The following is a 13206-nucleotide window of genomic DNA, read 5'->3' as shown; positions in this document are numbered from 1 at the left end:
TTCCTGCTGTTGCTGCCAAAGGCTTTGCATTGTGGAACCCTGTCCTGAACTGAACTAAGTTAATCACAGAAATGACTGGAGAGGAAAAGATATTTCTTACCTGTGCGGTAGAGTGGGGACTTCCAGTAAGGGAGGGATGAAGTAATTTGCTCATGTAGGACACGGAGGCTACCTTTTGCTTATGTAACGTTAGAGGGCTATGTTATGACAGTGTTCTGCATTCCTGTTTTTTGCTTTGCATCGTCTTCTCATGTTCCCTGTATTTAACTTGAACTTGCTGCTTCAGATCTGAAAGCAGACTCTATTCCTGAAAACAGTTTTTTTAGCTGCATTTGTTGAACTCTAACGAATGTAATTACCTTTCTCCGCAGGTTTTATTTATATCTGTACACTATTACAACCACTAGAAACCACTGCTGCACTTTTATTCCTTAGGGCTTTTGTTTCATTGCATAAATATCCAAAAATAGGTCCAAAAGCCACTTTAGTGGCAGCTTTTTCCTATGTGAATTTTAATGCCTTGTATATAGGTAATTATATTCATAGGTACTTTCACCATTTCAAGGCAAATATATGTTTGCTTTGCCTATTCTGGAGGCTGTTCAATTTTGCATTGTTTGTTGTTATGTAAAAAACATTATAAAATTATTCCATCCCTATTCTACAGGGATGATGAAAGATCAAATAAAATTGTAGAATTTAGTAAGCAATGAAATGACCACACTTTGCAGATTAGCATGGTTGTTTCCCAGGGATTTTTTTCTTTTTTTGGAAGATGTTCTTGATTAAGTTAAGACTTACTTATAGTAGATTGCATTTAAGAATTAAGATCTGAATAATCTAACAGCCTACACAAACCACATTGTTTAGAATGTACTGTACCATTAATGTCTGAATTTCCCCCTTCTTCCCCTGTATCTTCTTCTCTTGAATTTGTAGTGTTTTGATATTCTGCATCTTAATTTTCTTTTCTGTGGCTTGTAAAAAAAAAAAAGTCTTTGGAATTTCAGTGCTCTCTTTCCTTGTGTTTACACTTCTCTTCCTAAAACTGACTCTTTTTGACAACTGAAATAGAAATTTAATCCAAACAGAGGTTTGGTCTGTTAAGGCAAGATCTGAGATTCAGAGAATCACTGAGACTGGAAAGGATGCCCTTGCTCAAAGCAGAGTCAACTTTTGAAAACTTGTACATTTTACAGATTATTTCAAGATGCATCTTGAAAATTATAGCTTTAAAAAAAGGTTAAGGTTGCAAGTCAAACTTCATGAACAAGAAAATGCTACAGTTACATTGCTTGTGCACTGTATCATGGCATTCCATCATGTTTTACTTGCTTTCCTCCCACCCCCATTTGGAGAACCTAATGTGAAAATGAAGTTTTTCACTAGCCAGGTACCAATGTTGATGCATAGAGTTTAATTTTTCATGGCAATTGCCAGTATGTGTTGCATTTTATATTGCCAAAGTCCAGTGTTTAGCACTTCTGATGACATGGGGTGGACAAGTCATGGGAATTGGAGTAAGAGTGGTGCTTAGTGGCAATAAGGAAAACTTAATTTGTAATGTATCCAGTATCGCTAGATAAGTTGTTGCAGGAGAGGTGAGACAGGAAATAAAAGAGGAGACAGGAATCCCATGATTTACAATGGAATGTAGGCTCGTGAACTTCAAGGCTATTTTTGTTTCTTCTAGCAGTACCACGTCATGTTGGTGCTGCTAGAGTACAAGACCATGTCTTGTATGCTCTGGTGCAAAGTGTTGGTGCGCTTGGTCTGCCTGTGTGTCAGCCTGGCTCCAGCCCTCTTTGGACCCACTGTTTCACTCCTTTAGGTTTTACATATGTGGATTAGAACCGATTCTCAGTTTGACATGGTGATACAGGTGTAATCTAGGTGCTGCTAAATGAAATTAAGAGGCAAAATCTAAACCAAAGACAATACTTTTCCACTTTGTACGTAGCTAAATTGTGGACCTTGTTGCTACTGGATATTGTGAAATACAAGTGAGTAAATGGGTTCTGAAATAAATCAATCAGGCGAATTCACAAAGACCAGATCCAGGAAGAGCTATTGTATATAATGGTATGGATACCAGTCAGGCCTAGGAATTACAAACTGTTGATTACTGAGAACTGGGAGGTATATGAAGGGAAGGAAGGTTCATTCTGTACATATCCTGGTTATTGTACTCTACACTGCACTGATGTGGCCTGACCTGGAGTATTGTCTGCAGTTTTGGGCAACTCAATATAAGAAGGGCATCAAACTATTAGAGTGTGTCCAGTGGAGGGCAACCAAGATGGTGAAAGGCCTCAAGGGCAAAACTTACAAGGAGCGAGCAGCTGAGGTCACTTGGTTTGTTCAGCTTGGAGAAGAGAAGGTTGGGGGGTGACGGCACCTCTGTCTACAACTTCCTCAAGGGGGCAGCAGAAGGAGAGGTGTTGATCTTCTCTCTCTGATGACCAGTGATGGGACACAAGGAAATGGAATGAAGCTGCATCAGGGGAAGTTCAGGTTAACATTAGGAAAAAGTTCTTCACTGAGAGGCTGGTCAGTCACTGGAGCAGGCTCCCCAGGTCACTCTGTCAGAGTTCAAGGAGCATCTGGACAATGCTCTTAGTCCTATGGTTTAGTTTTAGGCAGTCCTGTGAGGAGCAGGGAGTTGTTCTCGATGATCCTTATGGGTCCCATCCAACTTGAGTTATTCTATGATTGCATCTTTTTTTTTCTGTGCATCTGCTACTGGCTAAGACAGTAGATGGACCTTTGGTCTAAAATGCCATGATTTTCCTTACATTTTGAGAAACAGTCCACTTTCTGTCATTCTTGAAGGTATGAAGCAGGTAGGATTTAACAGTATGAAAGGGTTGGTTCTTAAAATTAGCAGTTTTGGTTTTGTCTGACAGTTGGCTAGCTGTTAACCAGAACTTTCTAACCTTTTGTTTTGTCTGCTGGCTAATATATTCTACTACTTTGCTATGCACACGCTTGCTCATAAAAATCAATAAAAAAGATTGGAAAGTTCATTGCTGCTCTGATTCTTTGTGTGTTTGTTATGAATAACAATGTTTGTTCAGGTGAACCTTAGAATAATTGCAAATTTGAAATGCAGCCTCACCTAAACTAGAGAAGGTACTTTAGAGAATTGTAGGGCAGCATCTTATAAAAACTGAGAAAATTTAAAAACTTAATTCACTCATAGTCTGAAATTCAGTTTGTTCCTCAACGAACTCTCAGTTTTCTTTTCAAGAGATTCATCAAAGCACTCTATATGCGTCTCTCATCAAAATTGCTGATGCAAGGAGTTAAACCTTAGATGTTGCCATGTTTACAGGCTTATGAAATTCCATAGATCTCATAAGCTAAAATCTTCTTTTCTTGCTGAAAGTTTAGATAGGCTCAACGGGATACTGGCAAGGTACCTTGAAGAGGAATCTACTGAGGAATATTAAATACACAAAATCACATCTGTCTCAGGAAGTAACATGAATTGAAGGTAATCGGAGTGTGGATGGTAGCAGGAGGGAGTATTGTGTATGCTTGTCCTGTTTCTTTGCTATGTATCTGTTCATGGCTGCCACTGCTGGAAGCAAGATGCTGAGCTGGATCAGTCTTCGGTCTGATCTGGTATGAATGAAAAAAGGAGGATGTCTTGCTCCAAGTGTTCTTGCTTTCTCTCAGAGATCAGTAATTTCATATGACTAGAAAGAAAGAATGGGCAGAAAGATTTGAACTGCTGATACTGAAATATCCACCCCTACTTAGGCCTTTCATTAGTTCCCAGAGATCTACCTATCAGGACAAACTTGTTTATAAGGCTCCGTGTGATTCATTGGAAGATGCATCTTTGTGGCTGGCACTATTAACTCTTTGGTTGTAGCCTATCATGATTTTGCATTTAATCACTTTAAAAGGATTAGTTCTTAAAATGTTCATTTTTGCTTCTTTCTCTTGGGTGCCAAACTCCTAGGGATTATTTAATCTTCAGCCTTCATTCCAGTAATAAACTGTGTGTGAACAATCCATATGTGTATTTACTTAGTGATATATCAAGGTCCATATGGACCTGTGAGTCTGCTTGTGTGGAACTCACTGCAGGATGAATTTTAAATTGTGAACACCTTACCTGCTTATTAGCGCTTCTGCCCAGCACTAAGCATAGCACTTACAAAGAAAATGTGTGTGAAAATTTTATGACAAATGGTTTCTACTCACATGTTTTTGTAGTATTTAGAACCTGCTTTTGGAAGAAACCCACTGTTGTCCTTTTTGGAAAAGTGTGCGTCACTGACATTATGTTGGATTTTATAAAAATAAGTCTTTAAAAATAGGAATGGTGATTTTTAAGATCAAAGGGTAAGCAACTTTATCAAACAAGATTAGTGGTTCTATAGAAATGCTTGGGAGGGATTTATTCCCTGTGTGTATAATCCTTTAATGATAATCTGCATTACAAATTCATCAAAAAAAGTATGAACTGTTCCTTTGTTTTCAGTATTTCAAAGGCAGCTATTTCTGCGGAATCCTCATGAGCCACCAGAATCTGTGTTAATTTATAGTCTCTAAATTTTCTTTTGAAAACTGATAAATAGTATGTCAAATTATTAGATTATAAAGTTTAACAAAGATTAGGATTTTCAGTCACTTTAATGAATTCACAAACTGTCTTTTCCTGGAATGTATGTGTATGACGAAGTGAATAGGTTGAATAATTGGCCAGTTCTGGCAAATTAGGTGATCTAGACTTTTCCAGAATGTCACGATTTATATTTTAACCAACAAGGAATTTTTAGAATCTGTGCATCTTTAAGAACAGGGTAATTGATAGGCTTGATGGTCCCTCAAGTTTAATCTTTGATGAAAAAAATCAACCCTAGTTGCTGTCTGTGGTTGGGGCATCCATGCTTTAAATGCAAAGTTTAGGAGATGTATTTTTTAAAGAGGAGTGTGTGTTCAATTCCCTGTTTTCCAGAAAGCTTTCCTTGGTAATATTTTAATTATTATTATTATACAATAATACGAAGTTCTTCCTACACAAACACTCAGTGGTCATTTTGCCATTAGGAGCATGAGAGGTTTCAAGAAAATACCAGCAGTTGGATTAGAACTGTCTATTAAAAGCAGATATGAGGCAAATATTATTCCCCCGTTTACAAAAAAAAATTGTTTCTTCTCCCATTATACACAAGACATAGTTACATGTATGATGTGTTCCTATATTACTCAACTTACCTTACACTCTGAAACTGCTTTTCAAGTACAGCTACTTCCAATGTTTATTTGACTGTGTTCTTTTAAAGTGTGGTTCCAAAACTGGTTAAGTATTCTATTTGGTTTTTGTGTTTGTTTTTTTCCAGACTGATCTTGATTATGTTAACAGTGTTGTTGCAAGCCTGGAAAAAGAGTAAGTTGTAGCTTTAATGGCGGATTTCTTAGCTTAGTAGTGGGTTTGCTTTTTGGGGTTTTTTTTCCTAAATCAGGTTGAGATAAGTAATAAAAAGTATTGTGGAAATAGGAGATCATGCATTTTGTTTCTTGGGGGCTTGGACGTCCAAACAACAAAGTAATAGATGACAAATTAATGGGCAGTGATTCAGTCAGTAAAATTGTAAAACAATAGATGGGATTAAATTATTTGGTGTAACATCAACAGATGGGATTGGTTTAACATGAATGGAAATTTAGGGCCCTGTATTCCATACGTTCAAAGAGAACTAGAGAAAAAAAATCACTAGGGTCTGAAAAAAGGAAAGGCAAAAGAAGTGTTTAGAATCTAGTTAGAATTCTGATTATGGGGCAAGAGGCTATACTGCTCTGAAGAATATGCTAAGGAAAACTATTTTTTTTATATGCTACTTTTATTTTACATGCCTAGTTTGAATAAGTCATTGTTGTAACCAGACATAATAACTGTACCAAAAGCAAGGAAGAAGTCTACAGAAGCCAGAATCTTTCATGTGACTTTAGGATATTTCTATTGACAGGTTTTCTACAGAGATCAATTCTGGCTTGGTGGAAGTAATAGCCCCTCCTGCAACTTACTATCCTGACCTGACAAACTTGAAAGAGACATTTGGAGACTCAAAAGAGAGAGTGAGGTTAGTTCATCCCCCTGATCTTCTCCCATCTCCTCCCACGCTTTTCTTGTTTATGAAATAGCAAGTGGGATGTGAATTCTTGAAATGTTTTCTTACAGTACTGCTTGAAAGTGTGGGGAATGCTAAAAGTGCTCTGTGAATCCATCTCATTCCTATCTGCATGCTATTCTGTGCACAATCAGAGCCTAATGCTATGCTCGGTTGAATTCATTTCATGTTAAGTTTTGGGAAGAGGACTGAGACTTGACATACTTTTATTGATGTATATAGACTTTTTTGTTTACTGTTTTTCTTCCTGAAATATAGTATTAACCCCAGTAATTCCTGTTGAATTACCATTTAAAATGCACATGTATTTTTAGTAAGATGTCAGGTAGTTTTCACAAAATCAGATTCAAGTTAAATCAGTTTTATGCTTGTATTAAAGCATAAGGTGAAAGATTTGTTCCTTTTTTTCAGACAGAGGATTTCCTGAGGGAAGAATGCCAAAAGCAGCTATCCTAACATTTCACTAATATGTGTCAGTCTTCATAGTGAGATTTACTTTGCATTGTCAGTGTGTATTGAAATAACTTTTTTCCGTAATCCTTAAGCTTTTAATTTAATTTCAGATGGAGAACAAAACAAAACTTGGATTATTGTTTTCTTATGATGTATGCCCAGAAAAAGGGGGTTTACTACATTCAGGTAAATTTCTCTTCTTTGTTTTGAGACATGTTTTCAAATGAGTCTCCAGAAATTATGCTCTTGGACACATCAGGAGGAGCTACACAGAACTTGATTTCGTAGTTGAAGGCAGGCATTAAGTATGGAGATTATGGTATATGAGGAAGTAATTTGTGGAGGACACTGTCTCTGAAGTAGAAAGTAATTTGTCGTGTGTGACTTATGTTATCTTAAGATGCTTAGTAAAAAAAAGTGAAGGAATTCAAACAGCTTAACTACTGTTTTTTCCTTGTCCGCCAAATGAGTTACCGTTGAGTCGCCTAAGCAAAAAACACCACCATAGTTTTAAGTGGAAATAGAGCTAAAATCCATTTTTACTTTCTTTTGAAGGCATGTGCAGCATCACTTTAATATGACTGTTGTGTATAGATATGTTTTCAATGTGTTGCTAGACTTTTCTTTTTTCTTCTTTTAAAGAGGTTTTCAAGAAGAGTTAAGCAATTCTTCTTAAATTTCATTTAGCTCAGAATTGTTCCTATTATGTCTTCCTGCTTTGAAGTAGAAGCCTTACCTACAGGTATTGCAGATTTAGTGAGTAACTGTGCTTATGATCTTTATTTAGATTTTGGGACTATGTCCTTTGGGTATAAAGCCTCACATATAAAGCTATGCTGACTGCTCTCAGAGAGCTGTTGGAGACTCGGCTCTCCTGGAAGCTGCACTGCCCATAATAAGACAGTCTTTCTGGAACTAGGTGGTCACACAGATATTAGTGCCAGCACAAGGAGAAGAGCATGGATGCATACCAGGTGAAATGAATCCCGCCTCTGTAGACAGTGTATCTCTTAGCTTCCTGTCTCAAAGGAGAAGTTCTTTCAGTGCTGTTAGGTGAATGAGTAAAGAGAGTCACATTTGTGTACAAATAAGATATATTGTGCTTGTTCTACTGATGATGTCACTTAGTCTAACATTATTTCATGGATTATTTTTCTCTGAAGAGAGAAGCTAGAAAAGCAAAGTTCTGAAGTAATAAGTTGAGATACGTTTGTGGATTCTTATTACAGAAAAAATCTGGATTAGTTCTCCACAAACAGAGTGTGATCCCTACAATAGTTATTCTTGGCTATAGCATCTAGGTATTATAGCAGCACTTGCATTAGAAAGATATGGCTGTGTGTTAGCAATATATTATAAATCAGTATTTCCTGGCTGTACTTTTTCCTATTGCTTTGCTGGTGCTTTTTAAATTTATGTTGGTATCACTGCTACCTTCCTCTAGCTTGAAGATGACATCGTTGTCAAGCAGAATTATTTCAGCACAATAAAAAATTTTGCACTTCAGCTCGCTTCCGAAGATTGGATGATTCTAGAATTTTCTCAGCTGGGTTTCATTGGTAAGTAAATGTTCATTTCAGTAGTTTCAGAGAACACATTCATCCTCAGACACTGTGAATTAATTGTGATCTGACTTCAAAGCTATATTTTTGTACTGGAAATAGACCAAGAAGTAGAAATTCATTGGCTTTTTTAGGAACTCAGGTTGAACCCATGGTTTGTTGGTTTTTTTTTTCCAGTTGTTTCATATACTTTTGCATGACTGAGGTAAACTCAAACTGTTGGAAAAGAGGGCATTTTTATAACCAAAAGTTAATTAATTTATAAAAATACTAACAGTTGAACTGCAAGGAATGACTTTGAATTCAGCTGCTGTTAAGACAAAAATGTCATTAGAACATAACTGACTGAAGTAAACGAAAAAGCGTGGAAACTAACTCCACCTAAAACAACTACATTGGTGTTTGTGCCAAAATTTCCAAGAATCAGCAGGCACCAGTTTGTCTTGTTTGCAAAGCCTTGTTCTTTCTCTGCCTTTCTACTCCATCGAGGAGAAATTATGACAGTCAGCTTCTTCTTAGGTGTAGTGAGAGTCTGTTTGCCATTTGCCATGAGCAACAGTGAGAGAAGCTAATGCAGCATCTCAGGCTGCTGTGGATTGACTACCAGGGTGCTGTTGAAATTACTTTATGGTTCTTTGCTCTTACACTAGTATGTTTTTATTGAGAGGAAAGACTTAACAGAAAAGCAATGAAAGAGAAGTTTTGAAGGGATTTTACAAATCAAAAGGTTCTTTCATTACTGCAATGATGTGTCATGATCTGTTTAAAAGCACTAAGCTGGACATAATGTGAGGAAAAATCAAAAGCTAAGTCAGACTGTGGAGATTCCTGTATGTAGTCAATGGGACTGGTTTTGTGGCCTCACAGGTAGAAGGGAGAAACAGGAAATAGAGCTGCCTATCATGGAGAAGTAAGCATTTAAATAATTTACTGGAGCTTTTGCCTTTAAATAGACTTGTGTCTTCTGCTGAGGAGCCCCTTGCAACTCTGATTCCATGGCTGCAAAAAGACTGGTTGAATACCAGTGTCTGAGTAGGCTTTGTTTCTACTTTTGAACAGTTAAATCGTGGGCTTAGTTGGGGTTAGAGTTCTAGCTCCAGTCCTAATTGCACTTTAAATGTAAATTCTGTATGAAGTTCCTGGGCTATGGATGTAATTTACATTCATTCTACATTTGCTTAATTTAGTAGTAGAGCGTACTTGCTTACAAATTACAGTTTTGTAAGACTGACATGTCAAAATGGGCGTAAAACCAACTTACAGTTTAGGACATGCACTATCTACCCCATGCAGAGGTATTTCAGATCACTTACTATTTGTGGGTTTGTGTATTTCACACCCCTTTCTGTTCTCAGTGCTGCTATAGCAGGCACAGTGTCTAAGCCAGAAGGGGTAGGTAGGTAGTTCTTAATACTGAGATTTGGCTTAATCACCCGCACAACTGTTTAAAAATATTTTAAAACTGTTTTTCTATACTGTCTGTATACTTTTTTCAGTGTAGGCTCTGAAAATAATTGTAGGTAAATTCAGTTGTTAGCTCCGGCTGCTTGCATCCCTGTTCTTTGTTCCTTGTATCGTATTTGCTTGCCTCCTTTTAATTAGATGATATCAGTAGAATTACAGATGCATTTAGCTATGGCTACACATCTTAATGTTGCTTTTCTACCTAGAAAATTAAATCAGATTTTTTTTTCTCCCAATTTAGCTACTTATCCTGCTTTTAAGTTCTGAGAGAAAAATTAGTATTCAAGAAAGTGACTAAAACTTCTGGCTTTGAGACACATTGGTGTGCTATAACCATATATTGCATAGTAATTTTATGCAAGTAATGCAGATTTGCCTCATCTCTGCTATCCCTTTATGGATCTTGATGCAGACTGATACTATGGTAATTTGGCAATGCGGATAGCTATGGAGAAGATCAAAAGTAGTTGTTTGTAACTGGGGATGAGTTTTATGTGTAGATGTCTGAGAGAGAAAGTAGAGCACTGAATTGCCTAGATGCTACTGATTTAGAAATAATCTCTAAAAAAGAGAGGTGCGACTGATTTACTGTAAGCTACTGGAAACCTTGATTAGCTTGCAAATTCCTAGGTAAAACCATTTTTTGTCATAGTATATTTCTGAACTGAAAATCTAACTTATGCAAGTACTACATGAGGAAGTGGCAAATGCATCTATTTAGGCTGACAGTAGGATTATAGAATTCTGTCACCTCTGCCACAGAGCAGAAGTTGCTTCCTTTGTTTTTTTTTAATACTGAAAGCACAGTCTTAAGTGCTGTCAAGTATCTAATAAATAATGCGTGAGATGTATGCTGTTTCCCCAAGAAGCTCTGTGGAAGGAGATGCATCTTTTGCTCTTCTGGATTCTGGTTTGCACTGCGGTTCCTGACATGACATAGGAAAATCGTACTAGCTTTTTCTGAGAACTACTGATTTGTCTTCCAAGGGCCTGCGACCTGAAGTGTTTTCCAGAGGATCTGCAATACTCTGTGCTGTAGAGTCAGCTGTCACAAACTTCTAATGGAGCGGTCTGAAATGAGCCTTTTGGTGGTCTTAAACAGTTCCTCTGAATCTTACTGCGCCCTGATGTTTTAAGGCCTGTTGTTCTGATTATTTTAAGTTATTCTGATTACAGTTTTGCTCAAGCTGTCCACATAGCTGAAATTTGGGGAAGAGCAGATCAAGTAAAATATTTGAGATTTAAATAACTTCAAAGAGGTTCTGGTTTTAATGCCAGTAATTTGCATATTATTAACAGGGAAAGCATTGAAAGACTTCAACTATAGTTGGAATATGTGCTTGCAGGTATAAAATTATTGTTGGTGTAGACTGAATACATTTAATGCATGTGCAGAAGAATGAAAATGAATGATTTAGACATTTGCAGTTCAGAGAACTGTAGAAAACAAAGTTTTTCATTTTGTGTGTGTCTTGTACTTGCCAACAAAATACTGAGAGGGACAGAATAGTTCACTAAGGATAGCATTTAAATGGACTGAAAATCAGATAGAAGTTTTGGTAGGGCACAATAAATAGCAGAAAATGCTTCACAATATTTTTTTTTCCAGTCCTAGCTCTCACTTTTATCAATGTAGATAAATAATATGGAGGAAGTATTCCACATTTTGTAACTCTCTAGGGATTTATGAAGCAATATTTTATCTTTGAGTATTAATTCTTTTGTATTTTGAGGTTTCTTTCAAAGGGTAGGTTGTATGCACCCAGAATCTGAAACCTGTGAAATTTTGTCAGCAGAGTCTCCATGATTTATGTCTGTTCTCATGCACTGTACCAAGTGAATGAACATGGTGCAGGATGAGCCATTGCTTCAATTCTTTCACATTGTCTTTGGTTTGAGGCAGTGCATGCTGACTGCAGTTTTTGCTTAGGTCTCTTTGGCCTGGTGATTTTTGACTGCCTATTGGGGACAGCCAGCAGGCAATATGTAGGCTGGATTTGGATGGCATCTCAGTGGCTCCATGGCTCACAGCACTTTCCTCACCTGCATCTGCATGGGAGGCCACAGGACTGGCAAGGACTGGCAAATGGTGCTTCTTGTTCTTGGGCTATGGCTATGCCCTAGGGAAGCCAGGCTGCTGCTGCTACTATTGCTCAGGAAAGGCTAGACAAGGGCTTGGATGGTTTGGATTCAGAGGGGCTGGGGTGTCGGATCTGTGGAGGGGGAGTTGTACTGGGCTGCTTTCCATCGCAAGGAGCAGCTGTGCACAGTCGGGGTCCAGAGCTTCGAAGGCCTGTTTTACCAGGGGCTTCACTGCAGAGGCCTGGTTTTGGGCTGGTATAGGAAGAGTGTTCTGGGGGAGAAAAGGGGAACTGTGGCAGTACTGCTGTGCTGGTGGTGTCCCTGAGACAGAAATGATGGATGAGGGCTGCTGTGTTATACTGAAGGGCAAGGAGCTGGGGCAAAGCTGTGCCAAGGTGGACGTTGGAAGGTGGTGACAGCATTTCAGCAACTAGTGTTGCGGATCTCTGTCCTTGAGTACTGAAGGGAGTGTCTCAGGAGCAGGGTGTTGCCTGTTCATCTACGCTCCAGTGGTCATTACACATTAATGTGAGAATGCTTTGCCTCCACTGTTGAACCCTTCCACAGTGCTGGGCAGTGTAATGCAGAGAGACGAGTTGGGTCTGAAGATGCTAGTGCAGGTACAGCCAGGTGATGCTTAGCTAGCATATTCTGACTAGTTGCAATTGGATGTATCAGGGCTTTTTTGTTTGTTTGGTTTTGTTTTGTTCTGGTTTTTTCCTGGTGCATCCTGTGACATCACAGTCTTCATCCCTGGAGGTATTTAAAAGATGGGTGGAGGAGGTGCTTAGTGATCTGGTTTAGTAGTGGACAGGTATGGTTGGACTCCATGATCTTAAAGGTCTTTTCCAACCAAATGATTCTATGATCACCATGTTAACTAGTTTATTCCCCAAGTCAGAGGTGGTTGATTGCATGGTTAACAGTACTATGCCCATCTAGGCCTAGAGGAAAGTGTCTCTGGGCCTAGGCAAGTTTGCCATATGAAAGTAAATAATTTTTTTGTTTATATCCTGTTTCTATTTTAGGTAAAATTAGGATAACTTAAATTAGGGAAAAGAGTAAATTCCTACTCTTACCTGCAGTCTTGTTCTTTGCTTATTTAATTGTAGCCAAGGATCCTGTACCTTGACGTTCAGGTTTTAATTGACATGGTCTATGAGTGTCTTTTCACCATAGATGACAACTGAAGACTGTAATCCTTGTGCACCTCAGAAGATGAGCTAGTTAATGTAAAAAATGTACAGTTGTACTGTCCTTGGGTGGAAGAAGAAAGAGATTCCAAAGCAGCATGACTGTATATATGTCTCTTCAGTCAGTCTGAGATTGGAGCAATAATGTGGGGATGTTTTGGTCTTCTGAGTCGCATGGTATTGTGCATCTCTCTGACACCACATGGAAAAATCCACTTCCTATGGAAACAGGTGTGACTGACAGACTACCTCAGCAGGTGTCACCTAGAAATGATGGTTTCAGTCCCAAAACCATCCCACAAACAT

The 13206-nt window shown here is 38.1% G+C and overlaps 1 protein-coding gene across 1 annotated transcript in view; it reads left to right on the top strand.

Moving 5' to 3' along the window:
• The window catches only part of MGAT4A (alpha-1,3-mannosyl-glycoprotein 4-beta-N-acetylglucosaminyltransferase A), a gene marked incomplete at its 5' end in the record, with an annotated part of 50232 nt that overhangs the window by 10547 nt on the left and 26479 nt on the right, over positions 1 to 13206 (top strand). Inside the window, 4 exons of the mRNA XM_009637660.2 lie at positions 5358 to 5404; positions 5985 to 6098; positions 6710 to 6785; positions 8044 to 8158. Of these exons, the coding sequence (XP_009635955.1) occupies positions 5358 to 5404; positions 5985 to 6098; positions 6710 to 6785; positions 8044 to 8158 (352 nt within the window). The remainder of the gene's footprint in view (positions 1 to 5357; positions 5405 to 5984; positions 6099 to 6709; positions 6786 to 8043; positions 8159 to 13206) is intronic.

Source organism: Egretta garzetta, unplaced genomic scaffold (assembly GCF_000687185.1).
Source record: "Egretta garzetta isolate BGI_Z169 unplaced genomic scaffold, ASM68718v1 scaffold504, whole genome shotgun sequence".
NCBI classification, from domain to species: domain Eukaryota; kingdom Metazoa; phylum Chordata; class Aves; order Pelecaniformes; family Ardeidae; genus Egretta; species Egretta garzetta.
This window is presented reverse-complemented; position numbering and strand designations above follow the sequence as displayed.